The 19,456-nt window shown below is 67.8% G+C and overlaps 3 protein-coding genes across 3 annotated transcripts; 1 reads left to right on the top strand and 2 right to left on the bottom strand.

Annotated features, from left to right (window-relative positions):
* Positions 1 to 4,430: 4,430 nt before the first annotated feature.
* MTFP1 (mitochondrial fission process 1) lies at positions 4,431 to 6,219 on the bottom strand. The gene is made up of 4 exons (XM_030025557.1): positions 6,092 to 6,219; positions 5,375 to 5,502; positions 5,042 to 5,274; positions 4,431 to 4,649 (listed from the first exon to the last, which is right to left on the bottom strand). The coding sequence occupies exons 1-4, from the start codon at positions 6,141 to 6,143 to the stop codon at positions 4,574 to 4,576; spliced, it is 489 nt and encodes a 162-aa protein (XP_029881417.1). The 5' UTR covers positions 6,144 to 6,219; the 3' UTR covers positions 4,431 to 4,573.
* Positions 6,220 to 6,561: 342 nt separating this feature from the next.
* SEC14L2 (SEC14 like lipid binding 2) lies at positions 6,562 to 11,381 on the bottom strand. The gene is made up of 12 exons (XM_030025950.2): positions 11,250 to 11,381; positions 9,940 to 10,015; positions 9,775 to 9,818; positions 9,505 to 9,564; positions 9,210 to 9,398; positions 8,456 to 8,551; positions 8,141 to 8,201; positions 7,974 to 8,057; positions 7,668 to 7,774; positions 7,447 to 7,586; positions 7,164 to 7,333; positions 6,562 to 7,061 (listed from the first exon to the last, which is right to left on the bottom strand). The coding sequence occupies exons 1-12, from the start codon at positions 11,301 to 11,303 to the stop codon at positions 6,910 to 6,912; spliced, it is 1,233 nt and encodes a 410-aa protein (XP_029881810.1). The 5' UTR covers positions 11,304 to 11,381; the 3' UTR covers positions 6,562 to 6,909.
* Positions 11,382 to 14,241: 2,860 nt separating this feature from the next.
* On the top strand, positions 14,242 to 19,007 carry RNF215 (ring finger protein 215). The gene is made up of 10 exons (XM_030025951.2): positions 14,242 to 14,687; positions 15,436 to 15,564; positions 15,895 to 15,966; positions 16,044 to 16,129; positions 16,814 to 16,868; positions 17,177 to 17,281; positions 17,431 to 17,547; positions 17,623 to 17,760; positions 17,973 to 18,075; positions 18,214 to 19,007. Exons 1-10 carry the CDS (start codon positions 14,391 to 14,393, stop codon positions 18,234 to 18,236), a joined length of 1,125 nt encoding a protein of 374 aa, XP_029881811.1. The 5' UTR covers positions 14,242 to 14,390; the 3' UTR covers positions 18,237 to 19,007.
* The last annotated feature ends 449 nt before the right edge of the window (positions 19,008 to 19,456 follow it).

Here is a 19,456-nt window from a genome sequence, read left to right as displayed (position 1 = left end):
CATAATGGGACAAGGAGGGTGCATTGGGGACCAGGACTGTGTGATGGGACCGGGATCATGCACAGGACCATGACTGAGTGGTGCGATCAAAACTGTGATGGGCCTAGGACCACGTGTAGGACCATGAAGTGGGACCATACCATCAGGTGGGACTGAGACTGAGTGGTGGGACCAGACCATGTGGTGCAACTGGGACCAGGGCAAACTGGTTGGACCAGGACCACATACAGGACCAAAACTATGTGGTGGGACCAGCACCATGCACGGGACCAGGACTTACTGGTGGATATGGGACCACGCAGTGGGACCTGGACCTTGCTCAGGACCAGGACCATGTGCAGGACCAGACTGAGTGCAGGTGGGACTGAGACTGTGCGATGGAACGGGGACTGAGTAATGGGTGCAGATCCTTGTGACGGGACTGGGATGGTGCGTAGGACCAGCCCCAGGGGTGGGACTGCTAATTGACTGCAGAAAAAATCAAGCAAATCCCCAAAACCCGGCAGCACCAGCTGGGGCCCGTTGGCACTCAGCCCTGGTCTTTAAAGCCCCCCCAGGTGCTGGGGCTAGAGCTGCTGTTCACTGAGGATGGGGCTGTGCTGGTGGGTGCTGGTGTGTGAGGCTGTCCTGGGGGTGGCAGGTGAGTGGGGCTGGGACCCCCTGGCTGTTCCCCTCAGTCCCCCCGTGGGTTGTACTGGGGGAGGTGGGTGGTGGCACCCACGTCTGAGTGCAGGAGGGTGGTGGGTGCCACTGGATTTTGCCTAGTGCTGATTCCTGACACCCTCCTGGACCTGCTGGCACAGGTCTTCTTGGTGGAGAGGAGACTTCCTAAAACGACCCTGTGCTCTGGGGATGTAGGGTTGGAGCAAGGGAGCTTGCTAGGAGCTCCTTGTGCCCCCAACTCCCGGTAGGTCTGTAAGGACCTGGTTTGGATGGGGGGGAACTAGAGCCACTGGTGGGGTACATGGCTGCTGGCAGTGGTCTCCCACCCCACGAGCAGCTCCTGGTCTGTCCCCAGCCTTGGCCAGGGTCACGGTACTGGGGAATGCTCTTGGTGCAGCCCGTCGGCTCCCAGGTGTGGCTGGGGATGCTTAACCCTGCACTTGGGGAGGGTTGTGGAGACCCTTGTGGAGCAAGGGTCCTCCAGCACCCGCCACCACAGCGACTACAGTGGTCCCGTGCCAGGGCCTGGGGAGGTCCGAGCTGGGGATGGAGGAGCACCCCGATGTGCCCAAACCCGGCTGAGCTCCCGGGGTGCTCTCCCCTCCTTTGTGCCGCTGCCACCTGTCCTCCACGAGTCCCGGGGACATCTGAGGACTTGGATGTCCTCTCTGTGCCTGGGACACGCTGCTCCAGCTGCTGCACGCTCAGCCCTGCTGGCTAAACCCTCCCCTTTGCTGCAGGGACCACCGTGGCTCCGGCTGCTTCAGAGTCCTCCGGCCACACGGTGGTGGCTCCGGTGGTGTCCTCGGGCATGGGGACAAGGGCTGCGGCCCCAGTGCTTGCTGCTGCCACCGTGCCTGGTGGGGCTCATCCTCAGCCCCGCTCGGAGGAGCCCGTCGTGAACTTCACCTTGAGGCTCCTGGATGGTGAGTGCTCTGGGTCTTGTGCTGCGTGCCAGCTTTGGGGGATGAGACCACAGGATGGGTCCAGCCAAGTCCCCCGGGCTCGACCAGCAGCACCCAGTGCTTTCTCCTGGTTGGCCTCAGCACTAGGACACACCAGGAGGAGGTGGGCGTCCCTGCAGGACCTCCCCTCCCAGTCTCGCGGAGGGCTTTGAATGGTGGTGCTTTGAGGCGTTCCCAAACCTGTGCTTGATGCCACGAGTGGATTTGGGGGGTCAGCCGCCCCTTGCCATCCTGATGGGTGACGTGGTCCCTCTCAGCTCCGTGGGGGGGACCGGGAAGGTGCTGTAGCTCTGGAGAGCAGGCAGGGAAGCCAGACTGGGGTGACAGAGCCAGGATAGCTCTTGGCTTTTGGGGACAGGGGTGGGCTCTGAAATCGGGGAGCTGCAGGCAGGTACCTGCCTCGCAGGGGTGGAGGCATGGACACCTACGGGCGGTGATCTGGGACATGCCTGATGTCCCTGTCTGTGGTGGGACAGGCTTGGGGATGTCACACCGAGCCCACCCTCCCTTCTCCTTCAGGAGATCCCAGTGCCGTGAAGAAGCCACTGGTGCTCAGCCCTGGCTCTGCCATCCGCCTGGAGGCCAGAGTCGACTTCAGTCCTGGCATCTCCCTGAAGATCTACGTGGACCAGTGCTATGGGACCAGCTCGGAGCAGTTGGGACGCTCCAGGAGGGTCTTCACGGTGGTGAACAGCCATGGGTCAGTGCCCACGGGGTGGGAGGTGTGGACCACTGCTCCAGGCGCCCTGAGGTCCTGCAAGGCTGCCTAACGGGGCCTGGAGACAGCCTGGGAACGTCCCTCTCCTGAGTGTTGCTCTCCTGCCTCAGGTGCCTGCATGGGCAGAAGTTGGGGAGCATGTCTGTCCAGCACTGGAGAGGGGGGTCTGCCCTCCAGCTCACCGTCCTGGCCCCCGTGCTGGAGGATGAGCCCGAGGAGGAGGAGGTGAGGTGGGGGTGATGTCCTCAGTGGTGGGACGGAGGTCCTACAGGTGATGACCTGGTGCTCCCAAAGCACCATCCCTCCTGGGACAGCCTGCTCCCCGCTGGGGTGGTCTCAACCCCACGGGGTTGGGTGGGAGGAGAGAGCAGGGTCCCCGAGGAAGGATCTGGTGGTGGCATGTCCTGCCCGGGGCTGGTGTCTTGACAGATCTACGTGCACTGCCTCTTGATGGCGTGGGGTCCCACCGGTGCCTGGGGGCACGGTGCCAGGTCCTGCTTCTACAGCCAAGCCACAGCCAGGTAAGATCAGCCCCCGGTGCAGGCTCCCCGCCAGTGCCCCAGGACACGAGCACCCGTGGGTGCTTTGGGACTAGAAGCCACTTGTCAAGGGGACCCATCTGGGGGACCAAGCCACCCCATCATGGTCTGGATGCCACCTCTTCTCCTGTGGTAGCCACGTGGCACCACTACAAGTCCTGGCTCCCTCCTGGTGCAGATGAATTGGGGAGGTGATTGGTGTCACCTGGGGGGCATCTTCTCTAGGGTGGCCAAGACCTGGAGGCACCTGCTGGCATGGCACCATGTGGGTCTTGTGGTGGAGGCTGGGGACCCCCGGACCCCCTCAGCTCTGTCCTCTCCTCCCAGCTGGCACAATGCAGAGGACCCTTCCCGGAGCACCCTGTGCCACTGCTGTGACACCGGCTGTCCCCTTGGTGACACCCTCCCCGGAGAGCTGCCAGGTACCAGGGCTGGGATGTGGTGGCCCCACACATGGTTTTGGGGTCTTGGGAGGGGGGTGGTGGTATTTGTGGGGCTGGGACAGGCTCTATTGGCCATGTCCTCCTACAGGGTTCCTGGGAGAGGGGACACTCCACCGGGAGATGGTTGGACCGTTGCTGGTGCAGAAGGAGAAGGTGCCATGGTATGAAGGTGAGCAGACACCCCCAACCCTCTCCTCGTGGCCCCAAACCCACCGTCCCAAGTGCCAAAGCAACCTCTGAACCCCCTATTTTGTTTTGGGGTTTTTTTTCCTTTTTTTTTTTTTTTTTTCCTTTGCCATCCCCAGCACCGTGCCGCACGGTGAAGAGGTTCCTGCTGGCCGGGCTGGCCCTGGTGGGCAGCACCCTGGTGGCAGCCGCCCTGGTGGGGGGTCTGCTGGGGCTGGCCTTGGCCGCCAGGCGCTGGCGGGGACGGCAGCGGCCAAGGCAGTGGTGTCCCTTCTACGCCGAGCTGCAGAGCGTGGTGGGGACCCTGGGCCCCAAGGAGCCGGAGAAACGGGGTGAGGTGGGTCCAGACTACCGCAGCCTGGTGTAGGGCTTGGTGTGAGCCGGTGACCCCCTTCCTCCCCAATAAAAGGTGGTTTTCTTTTCTCTAAAGCTTCTCCTGGTGGTACCAGCTGGATGCCACCATGGGCTGGGGCCGTGCCACCACATCTGACGGCCACCTCTCCTGGTGGTACCTCCTGGCACCAGGAGATGTGGCTTCTATGTGCAGTGGTATGGCCCCAGCCCATGGTGCTGGAGCTGGTGCCTCTTCTCTGGGGGGGGATTTGGGTCCCTGGAGGCACCACAGAAGGTCTTGGATGGGGTGGCAGCTCCTTGGCGCCAGTCCCCAGGATGTCCCACGAGGCTGGTAGTGGCTGTGGAGGGATTGGAGGTGTTCCAGCTAGGACCTGGGGGGTGGTGGTGGGGTGCTCAGGGCTGCTCTGGGAGTGCAGGGACCCCCCCCCATCCCATGGTGGAGATCCCCCAGGACTGGGGTCCCAGCCAGACCCATGTCTGTCCCCCCCCAGGAGGGGACATGGCAATGGGTCCCTGCCAGCGCTGGCATGGCCGCGGTACCCAAACATCACCCAGTGTGGGGTCAGGCTTGAAATGGTTTATTAGGACCAGCCGTGGGGCAGGGTGGCCGCTCCAGCGACGTCACCGGAGCGAGGGTTCACAGTAGATGGGTCACAGCACCCCAAAATCAGCAGCGTGCCTCGGTTTCCCCAGACCGCGGGGGACTCAGTGTGGGGCCGGGGGCTCTCCTGGTGCCCTGTAGAGCTTACGGAGGCTGGAATCCATCAGGAAATCCACAGTCCTGCAGCAGGAGAGGGGGTCAGCGGGGTCCCGGGGGGCTCCCTGGGGTACAGTTAACTGGCCGTGATGGTGGGGGGCTGGCTGGGGCTGTCCCTAATGTCCCTGAGGCCCCAGCCCTACCAAAACCAGGCTTAGGGCAGCCTCACCTCGCTAATCCCCGGCTCAGCGCCCGGCTCCTGCTAATCTCCATCCCTGCGGGGCTGTGTCCCAGCCAGACCCCGGCAAAGCCCCTTTGGGATGAGGACCCCCCCGCCACCCACTCAGCCCCGAGCCCGTACTGGGACCGGTTCCCCTGGGAGAAGCAGCGTTCCATCCCTCTGGCCTGGGATGCGGGGATGGGGTTGTGGTACCCGCTTGTCCCCAAGGGGGTGTGTGTCGTTCCCCCCCCCTTACCTGTCGATGGGGGTGATGATGACGGGGATGGCGGCCAGCCCCAGGGCGGTGGTGGTCCACCGGCGGAGGGGCAGGGGCCAGCGGGTGAGGGTGCCCAGCAGGGCCAGCGAGGCGGCGCAGAGGCGGTTGATGGTGACGCCGGGGATGGCCACCGAGGCCAGGCTCTGCCAGACGAAGGTGTCCACCACGGCCACCCCCACCCGCGTGGCCTGTGCGGGGTCCTGCGCGTGGGCCTGGGGGGGGGACACGGGGGGGGGGGGTGGTGGTCAGTGGAGGGCAGGGGGGAAGCGGTTTGGGGGGGGGGGGGGGGGTTGGGGAAGGGGTGACACTCACGGTGGCGGCTCTCCGGCCCTTGTCGATGGCATCGGCCGTCACGTAGGCGGTGGCCACGCCGTAGCTGGCCCACACCACCGGTACCGGCACCAGCGGGCGGAAGGATTCGCCCACCTCGTTGGCGTAACCTGGGGGGGCAGGAGGGGGGTCAGCGGGGCCGGGGACTGGCCGTGTGTGTCCCCCGTCCCCCTCTTCCCCCCCCCCCCGGGGTGTCCCCGTGCCACCGGGAGCAGGGAGGGCTGGAAGCAGGGACGGATCCTGCACGGGGCGGGGGGGGGGGGGTTTGGAGCAGCCGGGTCACCTTGGACTCCCCGCTGCCACCGGGACAGCCGGGCTGTCGGTGACCAGTGACAGTGCGCGGTGCTGGTCCCGGTGACAGTGACCGGTCCCGGTGCCCAGTGTCTGTGTGTGGTGCCGGTGCATGGTGCCAGTATCCGGTATTGGTGCTGGTACCCGGTGTCGGTGCCTGGTGTGCAGTGCCAGTACCGGTGCCGATACCCGGTGTCAGTGCCCGGTGTGTGGTACCGTTGCCCGGTATCGGTGCCGGTGTGCAGTGCCGTTACCCAGTGTCAGTGCCCGGTGTACAGTACCGGTACCCGGTGTGGGTGCTGGGTGTCAGTGGCCGGTACCCGACGCGGTGCCCGGTGTGGGTGCTGGGTGTCAGTGGCCGGTGCCCGGTGTCAGTGCCCGGTATCCCACGCGGTTCCCGGTGCTCACCCAGGTAGCGGACCCACGTGTCCCGGTAACGGTCGGGCTCCGCCGCCCCCATGGCGCGCGTGCGCTCCCGCCACCGCCGCCCGAGCCCGCCCCGCCCCCTCGAGCCCGCGTCACCGAGCCCCGCCCCGCCGCGCGCGCCGGCGCAGGGCGGGAATCGCGAGATGGCGGCGGCGACTGGCGGGGGGAGGCGTGGCCTGGCCGGCCACGTGACGGCGGTCACCGGCGGTCACGTGGGCGCGATGCGGGGCCGGGGCTGAATTGCGGGGTTGGGGGGGGGGGGGTCCGCAGGGGCCGGTTGTGGGGCGGGAGAGGGGCGGTGGGCCCGGCCGTGGGGCTGAGGGGGGCGGCTGTGGGGCTGGGGTTGGGGGGGGGGGGGGGCAGCAGGCCCGGTTGTGGCAGCAAAGGGGTCAGCGGGGGCCGGTTCGGGGCGGGGGGGGGGGGGGGAATACAGAAACCAGCGGAGACCCAGCTCTCAGTCCATCCCTTTACTCCCCCCACCCCACGCAGCAGCGGGTGGGCACAGGACCCACGTAAGGCACAGAGAGGTGGGGGGGACACACGCACACACACACCCCCCGGCTGCTCCGGCCCTGCTCAGCCCCCCCCCCACCTTGGACCGTCAGCTCGGGGGGCTCAGCCCCCCCCCCCCCCCCAATTTCTCCATCCTCCCAGCCATCATGCTGGGGCGGGGGGCAGCCGGCCATCCTGGGGGCACGGAGCAGCCGCCCTGCCCGGCCGTGGGACATCGGGGTCCCCTGCGGTGTCGGGGGGGGACACACACACACACGCGACCCAGGGCCGTGGGGGGGGGGCCGTCGCTAGGGGCTGTGGTTGAGGGCCACCTCGCTGAGCTTGTCCCCCAGGTTCTGGATGTGCTGGGCGGAGGCGGCGTCGGGCAGCAGGACCTCCACGCTGTAGCTCACCTTCTTGGCGTGGAGGTAGCTGTAGGTGTTGTCGAAGCGGAGGACGTCTGCGGGAAGGTGGGGCGAGGGGGGTGGGTGTCAGGGAGACGGGGGAGGACCCCCGGGGGGGGGGGTCCCCCCAACGCCCCGGGGAAGGGGGACGCACTCACAGATGCCGGGCGTGGAGCAGGTGAGGGAGCCGTCCTCGGGCACCATGTGGGAGTTGTAGCGTTGGTTGGGGTAGACCTCCGTCATCTCGCCCGCCCGCTGCCGCTCCCCGATCTTGGTCTTCAGGTACACCCCGAAACCCACGTCGGCTCCCTCCGACCTGAACTGCCACCTGTGCCGAAAAGAGACGGTGGGGTCCGGCGGCGGGGCTGGGGACGCCCGCCGTTGTGTTGTGTGTGTGTGTCCCCCCCCCCGCTTTCCCGTGGCGCGGAGCCCCCTCCTCACCTGAGGACGCAGCCGGGGAAGAGGATCTCGTACTCGACCTGGTGGGACGAGCCGCGGTTGACCACCACCGTGTGCTCGTACTGCTGCGCCAGCTGGTCCCGCACGTAGTAGTGCTGGGGTACGTCCCCCCCGTAGTTGATCTGGAAGGGGATGGAGGTGGACGTGGATATGGGGGGACCACCCGTGCACCCCCGAGGAACCCGGGGAGGGGGTTCTCTTACCTTGCTCGAGCACTTGGGGTCCCCGTCGGGGTCCGTCAGGGTGCCGCCGTACTCCACCGGGATCTGCTCGGGGTCGATGTACTTCTGCAGGACCTCCTTCCAGTTGGCTGGTGGGGTGGAGGACAGTGGGGTTTGGGGGGCTGTGACCCCTGCGGGGAGCCCCAGCCTGGGGACCCCCGCCCCCCAGGGTTGGGGTTTCAACCCTGGGTGGGACGAAAGCAGAGGGGGACGTGGCACCCCGGTTTAGGCTTCCGCCACACCCCCCCCCTTAGCCAGGGACACCCCGGGGAGGGGGTCAGGACTCACATCCCAGGACCACGACTTTCTTGCGGGTGTCCTCGCTCAGGAAGTGCTTGACGAGGTTGTAGGCAACGGGGAAGATCTTGGGGGCTGGGGGGGGGACAGAGGGTTAGGGAGTTAGGGTGGGGGTCAGCACCCAGCCAGGAGGAGCGGGAGCCTGGGGCCGAACTCACCCTTCACGATAAACAGGCGCTTGAGGGACTCGGGGTAATTCTCCTCAAACATGGACAGGAGCTGCAGGACGGGGAGAGCTTCAGGTCATCTTCCCATCCCACGTATCCACCAGGGCACGGAGGGAGCGTGGCGGGGTGCAGGCTGGAACCCCCACCCCAAAACGCCGGGGGGTTGCGGGGCACCGGCAGGGACCTGCTCTTGCATCATCCCTCAGGGCCATGAGTCAGCCCGGATCCCTGCGTCACCGCCGCAGCCTGGGGATGGCCACGGTCCCCGGCCGGGGAAGGGGGGGAGTCGGGCAGGGAGCCCCTCACCTCCCCGTACGTGTCCACAGCCGGCTTCCAGAGGTGCTTCAAGCCCAGGCCCTCGCAGTCGTAGACCATCAGCACCATCTCGATCTTCTTTCCCAGCTGGGATGGGAGGAACGAGGCGGGGGGGCTTACGTGGTGCTCGACCCTTGCAGGGACCCATGGAGGGGGGGGGGCTGGTCCCCAACGGGCTGGTCCCCCCCGGCCAGAACCTCCTCCCAAGTGTTGGTGTGGGGAGAAGGGGCATCGCGGGCTGGTGCTGGGACAGGGACACGGGACGGGGGGAACATGAGCTGGTGGGGATGGACAGGACATGGACTTTATGGGGCTGGGGAGGACATTGGGTGGTGGGGATGGACAGGACATGGACTTTATGGGGCTGGGGAGGACATTGGGTGGTGGGGATGGACAGGACATGGACTTTATGGGGCTGGGGAGGACATTGGGTGGTGGGGATGGACAGGACATGGACTTTATGGGGCTGGGGAGGACATTGGGTGGTGGGGATGGACAGGACATGGACTTATGGGGCTGGGGAGGACATTGGGTGGTGGGGATGGACAGGACATGGACTTTATGGGGCTGGGGAGGACATTGGGTGGTGGGGATGGACAGGACATGGACTTATGGGGCTGGGGAGGACATTGGGTGGTGGGGATGGACCAGACGTGGACTTACGGGGCTGGCAGAGACGTGGTCTTGGGGCTGGTCGGGACACGGATTGGTGGGGATGGCAGGGCACGGGCAGGCGGGCACCCACCTTCTTGCTCTGCTGCTCGCACTCTCGCCGCAGCACCTCGCAGTCGCGGAACTTGTTCTTGAGCAGGTCCTGCTTGGAGGCGGAGAAGAGCAGCCCCTTGGCGTCCAGCGGCCCGATGATGTCGTACCAGATGGGGCTGCCCTCCCGGTCGTAGCCGCACATTCCCCCCGACATGTACTTTCTGATCACCTGCGGGAGTGCGGGGGGCTCAGGGCGACCGTGCGCCCCTCCCCGGGGCGGGGGACACGACGCAGTCCCCTCCGGTGATGCCCACCCCGGGGCTGGGGACACCCACCTCGGGGGCCTCCCAGGCGATGATGTTGTCGGCGTCCATGTGCTTGCGGACCTCGAGGTGCTGCGAGGGGCGGGCAGAGCAAGCCGGGGTGAGGGGATGTGGGGACCCCCCCATCCCGTGGGATGGGGTGCACCCCATGGGCAGATCACCCTTATTGGGAGAGAGGGGCTGGGCCGGTGGCCCACGGCGTGCTGTCCCACCCCAGGTGACGACTGGGAGCTTGATGGCAGTTTGGTGGGGTCCCCCCAAAAAGCACGGTGCCCCTCTCACCTTGCGGAGCATCGCCTCCGACTTGGGCAGGTCGAAGCAGCGGGCTGCAAGAGAGCAGAGAGCTCAGCCCTGCCGCCAGCGTCCCCGGCTCCACCTCCACAGCCCCCCCCATGGGGTCTCTCAACCCCCCCCCCCCCACCGTGTCCCCCCCCACCCTGGGGTTACCTCGGAGCCATTTCAGGAGGAAATAGTCGTCCTGGGAGGGCAGGGAGGGCAGCACGTCCTGCAGGTTCTCCCGAAACTGTGGGGAGAAGAGGGACTGTTGGCGGAGGGGTCCCTGCTCCCACCCCAAAAGCCCCAAGGCTGGAGGTTTGTCCCCTCCCTGTCTCCCCCCCAAAAAAGTCCCAGCCAGGACTGAGACTGTCCCAGGAGAGAAGGGACAGCCTGCGCCCTGTCCCTGCCACCACGTGCAGCCATGACGAGCGGCTGTTCTCCATCACCGGTGGCATCCTTTGGGATGGAGCCGGTCACCGGGTGGTCACCACGTGTCCCCCTGCTCCAGCGACACCCCAGCGAGTCACAGCCCCCCTGGCAGGGTGCAGAACTGGGGGGATTTGGGGGAGCCGGGGCACCCTCGGCACACGGCTCCGTTCACCCCGGCCAGGGTACGGCCCAAATCTCCGTACCAGTCCGGGACCTCCCCTTAATGAGGCTGATTAGATTATCTCCCGCTGAATTTAGGTGTAATTAAACCCGGGATTAGCTTCTTCACCCTGAGAAAAACAAGGTGCTGGCGGACGGGTTTTGCAGCTCGCCTTTCTCACCCACCCGTCGCCGCCTTGGCATCGGGAGGCTTTCGGCTCCGTGCCCTGTGCCTGCTCCTGCCCCCCGGCCCCCAGCCCCCGCTGGGGTCATCGCCCGCGGCTGGAGTTTGGGTTGGGTTGGAAAGGCAGCGATAAGATAAAGTCGCCAGCGTTGCCCTTTTCGCTGGGGTGGAATAAACCCGGATAACGCCTGGCGCCCCGGCAAGGTGCCGGCGAAGGTGGCGGAGGTGGCCTTGGGTGGCACGGCCGCCATGGTGGGTGACCGCCACCGGTTCGGCCGGGCATCCTCGGCCCCGGGAGCCCGGCGGTGGGGCGGGAGGTTTCCCACCCGTTGGCGGGACCGGCGGGAAGGATGGGAGAGGGATGGGGGGGTTCGCCGACGGTGCCCGGTCCCGGGGGGCCACCGGTGGGATGGTGCAGCCGGTGAGACACCCCCCCCCCCCCCCCCCGCAAGGGACCCACCCAGGACGCTCCTTCCCCAGTGGGCAGCACCACGGGGGGGGCTCAGCCGGTGGGTTTGTGCTGCGGGCGGGGGGTCTGGAGGCGCTGGGATGGGGCAGCGGGAGCACCCCGGGACCGGGACCGGGACCGGGGCGGGGTGGGGGGGGGTGTTGATGCCCATCGCGGCGGAGGGCAGCGGATGCCGGAGAGCCTCGGGGGGGCCCCGCAACCCCCCCCCCCAGCATCCCCCGGCCGCCGGTACCGGCTCACCTGGGCCAGCGTCTCCGCCTGCCGCGGGCTGAGGTCCCCGACGCGGCCGCTCATGGTGCCCCGGCCCCGGCTGGGGGATGGATGCGCCGCCTCTGCCGGGCTGCCGGGGCGGCGGCAGGTTGCGGAGGCTCCGGAGCGCCTCCCCCGGTCCGCCCCCCCCCCGCCCCGGCCCGCCCCGGCCGGCCTTGGACCCTGCCCGCCGGCCCCCACCGCCCGCCCGGTCAGCGCCCGCTGCGGGACGGGGGAGGATGGGGGGCACGGGGGGGATTGGGGGAGATGGGGGGGACTGGAGGGGATGGGGGGGTATGGGGGGCACGGGAGGGGATGGGGGTATGGGGGAGGTGTGGGGGGGTATGGGGCTATGGGGGGTATGGAGAATATGGGGGCACGGCAGGGTATGGGGCTATGGGAGGGGGTGGGAGGACAGGGGGGGGTTATGGGGAAATGGGGGGTATGGGAGGACACGGGGGGGCTATGGGGAAATGGGGGGTATGGGAGGACACGGGGGGCTATGGGGAAATGGGGGGTATGGGAGGATGAGGGAGTACGGGGAAATGGGGGGTATGGGAGGACACGGGGGGCTATGGGGAAATGGGGGGTATGGGAGGACACGGGGGGCTATGCAGGTATGGGGAAATGGGGGCATGGGAGGACATGGGGGGGTTATGGCGGTAGGGGAGGATATGGGGGGGTATGGGGCCATGGGGCAGGGGTGGGAAATGATGATATGGGGGCAGATGGCAGGGAGAGGGGACGGGGATGGGGATGGGAGATGGGGGCAGGGGACAGATGTGGGAACAGGGGTGGAAAGTGGGGCAGGGGACAGAGATGGGGACGGGGTGATGGCTCAGGGGCAGGGGCTGGCGGACGGGGGTAAGGGACCGGGGTAGGGGCAGGGCACTGTGGGCTCACCCTCCCAATGCCAGTTCATGGACAGTGGCCCTCGCTCCCCAGGGAGAGGGGACGTCCCCGAGAGGGGGACCCCAGCCGGGGAGGGGGTCCTGGCCAGGAGAAGGGGTCCCTGCAGGGGTCCCACAGCACCCCCAGTCCTGCTCCGGTCGGGGTCCTGAGCCAGGGAATGTTCCCCTGTCCCCACTGTCCCCTCCCAGGAGTGCTGCGTGTGTCCCGTGGAGCTGGGCATGTCCCATGGACCTATGGATGTCCCAAGGAGCCATGCATGTCCCATGGAGCCATCCTTCCCCCATGAACCGATGGGTGCTCCACAGAGCCATCCACATCCCATGCGCGTCCCACGAGGCAGGTCCCACATTCGTGTCCCCTCCGTGGGGCAGCGCTCACGGCAGCAGCCCCCCCCCCCCCACCCCGACTCCCATTTTGGGCTCCCCCACCGAAGTCTCTCAGGACCCCACATCGGCGACCGCCTTTCCTGGCCCATCCCTGGAGCCGGACGGGCTTCCAGGCTGTTGTTTACGGCTCAGCCAAACCCGTGGCAATAGGGATGTTTTGCCGTGCGGTTAAACCGGCTCCGGTTGCCGGCCGTGGGCGGAGGGGCCCTGCCCGCCCTGCGATTAAACCCCCGCAGTTGCGACACGGTTGGGGACATGGGGGACACCGGGGGCGCACCCAGACCCGTACCGCGGACGTCCAGTAGCCGTAGGAGCTGGGGAGCCACGGCACCGAGTCGCCATCCCTGGCGTGGCCCCTGCCAAAACCAGGTCAACGCCGGGGCCCGGGCGGTGGCTAATCCTCCCGGCAAATCCCTGCTGCCAGCACATGTGCCGGGCACACGTGGCCAAAGCGGGATGAGGACGGTGGCATCGGCGGGACTGCCTGACACCCGCCGGGACGGGGACGGTCGAGGGGTGTCGGGTGGGTGGGGGGGCAGTTGGATTTTGAGGTACTCGGGTGTGTCGGCGCGTGCCCACGCGTGTGCCGTGGCGGTGGGGTGCGTGGATGGGGGGTGCCGGTGTGTGCGGGGCTGCACGTGTCCCCGTGCACCTGTGGCTGTGTCCCCGTGTGCACACGTGTCCCCGTGGTACCCCCGTGTGTCCCTGCATCCACAGGGAAGCGGGGCCGTGGGGGGCTGTGTCCCTATGCCTGGCATTGTCCCACTCCCGGTGCCGGTCCCAGTCTCGGTGCTGGTGCCTGTCCCTGTCCTGCTGCCGGTGATGGTCCCGCTGCCCATCCTCGTCCCTGTCCCTCTCCCGGTTCCTGTCCTCATCCTGGTCCCCGTCTTCATCCCGGTCCCCATTGCCATCCCTGGCCTGGTGCCGGTCCTTGCCTCTGTCCCTGTCCCGGTGCCCATCCTGCTCCTGGCCCTTGTCCCTGTCTCGGCCCTGGTCCCCGCTCCCTGCCCCTATCGCCATCCCGGTCCCTGCTCCCTGTCCCTCTCCCGGTCCTTGTCCTCATCCCCATCCTGGTCCCAGTCCTGGTCCCTGTCCCTGTCACTGTCTGGGTCCTGGTCCCTGTCCCGGTTCCCATCCCTGTCCCCATCCCGGTCCCTCTCCCGGTCCCTGTCCTCGTCCCCATCCCCATCCCGGTCCCAGTCCAGGTCCCTGTCCGGGTCCAGGTCCCTGTCCCGGTCCTGGTGCCGGTTCCCGTCCCTGTCCCCATCCCGGTCCCTACTCCCTGTCCCTCTCCCGGTCCCTGTCCTTGCCCCATCCCCATGCCGGTCCCGGTCCCGGTCCAGGTCCAGGTCCCTGTCCCTGTCCCGTTCCCTGTCACGGTCCCAGTCCCGGTCTCTGTCCCGGTCCCTGTGCCGTTCCCTGTCGCGGTCCCGGTCCCGGTCTCTGTCCCGGTCCCTGTGCCGTTCCCTGTCGCGGTCCCGGTCCTCGTCCCGGTGCTGGTCCCGGTCCCTGTCCCGTTCCCTGTCGCGGTCCCGGTCCCTGTCCCAGTGCCTGTCCCTGTCCCGTTCCCTGTCCCTGTCCCGTTCCCGTCCCCTGTCCCGTTCCCTGTCCCTGTCCCTGTCCCGTTCCCGTTCCCTGTCCCGTTCCCTGTCCCTGTCCCGTTCCCGGTCCCGGTCCCGTTCCCGTCCCCTGTCCCGTTCCCGTCCCCTGTCCCTGTCCCGTTCCCGGTCCCGGTCCCGTCCCCTGTCCCGGTGCCGCTGGGGACTCTGGGGCACCCCCCGGCGGGGTCCTCCGCTGCGGCAGGCGGCGCTGCGGGACGCGGCGCGGCGCGGCGATGGCGGCGGTGCGGGCCGCGCTGCTGGCGCCGCTGCTGGCGCTTTGCCGGGGCGGGCCGGGACCGGCACCGGCACCGGCACCGGGGTCGGGGCCCGCCGCCCGCGTCGAGGTGGCGGTGGCCGGGCCCGGGCCGGGGAACGGGGCCGGGAACGGGGCGGGGATGGCGGCGGGGCCCGGCGGCTCCTACACGCTGCGCGGGGCCGTGCTGGGCGCGGGGGGCGGCCGGGGGGCCCCGCGGCGGGGCGAGGAGGAGGAGGAGGAGGAGGAAGAGGAGATCCGCGGCCGTCTGCTGCTGGTGAGCACCGGGGGGGGGGGCTGTGGGCACCGGGGGGGGGAACCGGGCACCGGGGGGCTGGGGGGGGGTTTGGGCACTGGGGAGGGAATGGCGGGGGGGGGGGAGTAGTGGGAACTGGGGGGCACTGGGAGACACTGGAGGGGGCCGGTGGGCTCTGGGGGCAGCGGGGGGGGGGTGTGGGTACTGGGAGGGGGTTGTGGGGAGGGAGTGGGGAGGCTGTGGGCACTGGGGAGGGAATAGGGAGGGGGGAGTATTGGGAACTGGGGGGCACTGGGAGACACTGGAGGGGGCCGGTGGGCTCTGGGCGCAGCGGGGGGGGGCTGTGGGTACTGGGAGGGGGTTGTGGGGAGGGAGTGGGGGGGGCTGTGGGCACTGGGAGGGGAATGGGGAGGGGGGGAGCAGTGGGAACTGGGAGCCACTGGGGGTTGGTGGGGAGGCCAGGGACACTGGGGGCCGTGGGGAGGTCGGTGGGGTCCAGGAGACAGTGAGCACCGGGGGGGGACAGGCAGGGGCAGGCAGCGAGGGGGTGCTGCTGGCCGGGGGTACCCAGTGGCAGAGGGGGGGTGCGGGCAGGGATGGGGGTAGCGGGAGGGGGGGGGCCAGGACCTGTCCCCTGTGCCACCCCAGCTGCTGTCCCCCGTCCCTGCGCAGTGCCCAGCTCCCCAGGGCACTCGGGGACGTGGGGGTGCTTTGGGGGTGCCTTCAGCCTCAGGCTCTCGCCCCCACCGACGCTGCCGTGCCCCCCCAGGTGGGAGACGCGGAGCCCGAGCTGGGCGCTGCCGACAGCTGGATCGGCGTGGTGCCCGTCGGCGAGGAGCCGGCCGAGGTCCCCCGCGGTGCCAAGGAGGAGTCCTTCACCGCCGCCGTTGTCAGCAAGGTGACTCTCCGCCCGGCCCGGGGTCCTCTCTGCCTGGCCCGGGGGCTGCCGTGGCATTTGCTGGTCACGAGCCCGCAGGGCACCTCCTGGGGTGTCTCCTTGCCAGATGTGGGGGGTCCTGGCCTGTGCTTGGTGGCAGGGGGTGTCCCTGACAGGACTCCCGGGCAGTGTCAGTGCCTCTTGGCTCCCTGGCGATACTTCAGCCAGGGCAAAGAGGCACCGGGTGCTGCCTGCTCCCTGCCGTGGGACGGGAGCTGAACGAGGGCGCAGCCCGGCTGCCCGTCCTCCTGCCTGTCCTGCCTTCTGAGCCTGTGCCCTCTGTCTCCGCAGATGAAGCGAGCCCTGGTGCTGGGGGCATCAGCCCTGCTCATCCTGGCGCTGAACCAGAACGCCATCCGGGAGGTAGGAGAGTCCCGGAGGTGGGTCCCTGAACCGGTCTCGTGCCCCGCTGACGGCTGTTGCTTTCCCTTCTTGTGCAGCTGGACGTTTCCCAGCTTCTTGCCAAGCCTGTGATCGTGATCCAGTCCTCGGACAACGTCACCAAGCTGCTGGGAGCGCTGCTGCGGTACGGGCTGGGGCAGTGGGAGAGGCTGGGCGAGAGCCGTAGCTCTGCGCCTGGTCCCCTGCCTGGCTGTCACAGCCTGGGGCTGCCCTGGGGGGGCTTCTCACACAGCACATCGCGTTTGCTGGGCTGCCATCGAGCTTGCGCTGTGCGGAGGCCAGCTGGGGCTGAGACACATATTTTCAGGGAGGGTTTGAGTCAGATCCAGCCCTTCTTCAGGGCTTGAGCCCTTCCACCCATGGGTCCCCACGTGGTGGCAGGGGCTAACAGTTTCCTCGGCCAAGATCTTTAGGACTCTCAGCACAAATTAACAAGACCAGCTGGTTATCAGCATGACACCGGCATCCCCACCGCTTTTGTCGGTGCTTATCCCCACCGCCTAAAGTATTAGGACTCCCTCGGTCCTTCTTACATGCGGTAAATCGGTATCGCTGCTATAGCATCGCAGATGGGGAAACTGAGGCACGGTGCTGGGAGGGAGAGACCTGTGCGGGGTTGCTCAGAGGGCTGGGCACGGCTGGGAAGGGGGAGTCTCGCTGTCGCCTCCCCTGTGTGTTCCTCTGTCCCCAGTGGTCCCCCTCACCCACGGCTCAGTGTGGGCTGCCCGTCCCTATGGGGAACGGGGTGCTGCGGGCCGGATCCTGCTGTGCCCACGGCACTGACACTCTTCTCGCCTTTTGCTCACAGGGGTCTCCGGGCTACGGCGAAGATCACGTACCAGGCGGTGCTGCTGGAGAACCTGGTACGTAGGTCCTCCTCCTCTCTCTCCTGGTGGGAGGGCAGGGGCATGGCTGCGCCCAGCCAAACTTCCCCGACCAATGCGGGAGGCTGAGCTGCAGGGAGCGGGAGCCAGATCCACGAAGGCTGTTGAAGCTGACGGTGCCTCGGTTTCCCCAGAGGCTCGCTCCGTGGGAGCAGGGGAGCTGGCAGCTGCCGGCGCTTCCTCCTCCCCTCGACACGTGTGATCCGCCCAGCGCGGCAGGTCCTCTCGGCCTTGGGCAGCGCCGCGAGCCGTCGCGGCCGTCGGCAATGCCGTCCTCTGCCTTGCAGGGAGTGACCCTCACCCTGTGGTCGACCTGCGGCCTCTCCCGAGGGGGCCTCTACGGGGAGTGGCAGGGGGTCATCTGCACGGGGGAGAACAGCTCGCAGGTCCAGGTACGTGCGCCGGCACCGGCGAGGGCTCCTCACGGAGCCGGGGTTCCTGGCGTGGGAGCAGCAGCCGTGGCAGGGCCGGGAGCGGGATGGGGGTCTCCGGTTCGCCCCCCGCCCTGGTCCCTGACTGCCCGCTGGTGCTGTTCCTGCAGAAGTATCTCCAGCAGCTATGGAACACCATCCTGCTGATCGCCCTGCTCCTCTGCACCGGGGTGATTGTGCAGGCCCAGCGCCAGTCGCGGCAAGACCCATCAGAGCAGGATGCAGAGGTGGGAATGTCTCTGCTCTGCTCCTCGCCAGAGAGACCGGCGGCTGGGGTCTGACCCTTTGCTCTGCCTTCACAGCTGGACCTGAAGCAGCACATTCGGCGGCGGCTGTCGGCGCTGAAAACACGGCGGTACCATCCCGGCAAACCACTCCGGAGCCGGGCCTGCGAGATCGATAGCTGTGCCGTCTGCTTGGACCAGTTCCACAAGAGCCAGGTAGGGACTGGGGGGGACTGGTGCTGCGCTGGAGCCTGTCCTGGTCACCGCTTGGGGCCACCCATGCTTGTGCCATCCCTTTGCTGCCTGGGGCTGAGCCTCCCCTCGCTTGCCGGGGGCCGGGGTGTCCGGAGGATCATCCCCCTCCCTCAGGCAGCTCGATGGAGGCAGGGCTGCCGTCATGATACCACCGCCTGGTTCCCTTCCCACAGTGGCTGCGGGTGCTGCCCTGCTCCCACGAGTTTCACCGGGACTGCGTGGACCCCTGGCTTCTCCTCCAGCAGACCTGCCCTCTCTGCAAGCGCAACATCCTGGGTGAGAGCCGCACCGGCGCCCGGCCGTGCCCCCTGCAGTGACCAGGGAGCGTGTTTGTGCCGGGGTGAGGGCTGGGGAGGAATCGGAGCCTCCCCCCAGGCTCCCCATGCGATGGCCCTCCATCCTTCTCCCTTCCAGGGAACTGCTGCACGGAGAGCTAGCTGGCCTGACGGACGCGCTCCAGGGACAGACCCACTGCCGCTCCGGGGAGAGGGAGGGGGGCAAGGGGTGCTGGGCAAGCGGCGCTTGCTGCCGGAGCAGATTTGGCGCGGCTGTGCCCGTCGCAGCGCCCGGCCATTTGGAGACTGAAGGATCTCGGGGCTCTCCCTGCTGGGTGTGAGTAGAGGGGTGGGGGGGGTCCAGACGGCCAGTGCTGGGGGGCTGGGGGAGTGGGTGCCGGGAAAGGAAGCTACGGGGGCACCCATGGGTGTAACGGGGTGGGGGCATGGAAGCTGGAGGCCGGGAGAGCCCTGGCCCAGCTGCGCTCTTTCCCTGCTCATAGTAATTTTTCTAAGTCTCTTTTATTTTTATTTTTATTTTCTATTTGCCGGTGGCTGTGGCAGGGTGGGCTTGGGACCATTCTGTGCCCGAGCCCAGCGGGGCGGCCTGAGCCCCTCTGCACCGTGGCTGCATTGGGTGGCAGATCTGCCACGGCCGGGAAGAGAGCTGGCAGGGCTGTGGGGCGACCTGCCACCTCGCCGCGGGAGGGCAGGGGGGCTGAACGCTTTATTTATACTAACTTATTAGAAAGGATGGTACAAGTCAGCTGCGGAGACCAAACACAGGGCTTGTTTGACCGAACACGGGTGTGCCGCGGTAGCCGGGGACTCGCCGTGAGCCCTGACCAGCTCCTGTTCCACGCCGTGGACGGAGGCTGCTGGGCTGCAGCATCGCACGCGTCCGTCTCTATTAAATACAGAGCAAGGACAGTCTGCCGTGTCTCATGTTGGGGTTGCGTGGCTCCCGCTGCCCTCTGAGGCTCGTGAGGTTGTTCGGGGGGTTTGGGGCTAGCCTGCCTGTGCGGCTCGGTGGTCCCCGGCCCCTCTGGGCCCTCGTGGCTGCCGGCAGTGCAGGGAGAGCCGCTTTCCCGGGCTGCGGCTCTGCTGGTAAGCTAAGGGCGGCTCGGGCTCCTCTCATCCCCAGCCCAGCTCTGCCTTCCTCTTCCAAGCAGTGTGGCCACATCCCAGTCACCTCCTGGGAACGGTTCTTGGCATGAGCTAACTCACTCTGTGCCCAGGCGTTGTCCGGTCAGAGCTGTGCCGGGGATTCCAGCAGCAGCTTAGCCTTGAGCGACCAAGCTCCAGCGACCAGAGATGTCCCTGGCCCCCCTCAGCTGACTATGCAGGGGCTGCTCCGCAGGCCCAGGGAGCATTCCCCACCC

Source organism: Aquila chrysaetos, chromosome 9, assembly GCF_900496995.4.
Source record: "Aquila chrysaetos chrysaetos chromosome 9, bAquChr1.4, whole genome shotgun sequence".
NCBI classification, from domain to species: Eukaryota; Metazoa; Chordata; class Aves; order Accipitriformes; family Accipitridae; genus Aquila; species Aquila chrysaetos.
The sequence above is the reverse complement of the archived record's forward strand: the minus strand, read 5'-3'. Positions and strand labels throughout refer to the sequence as shown.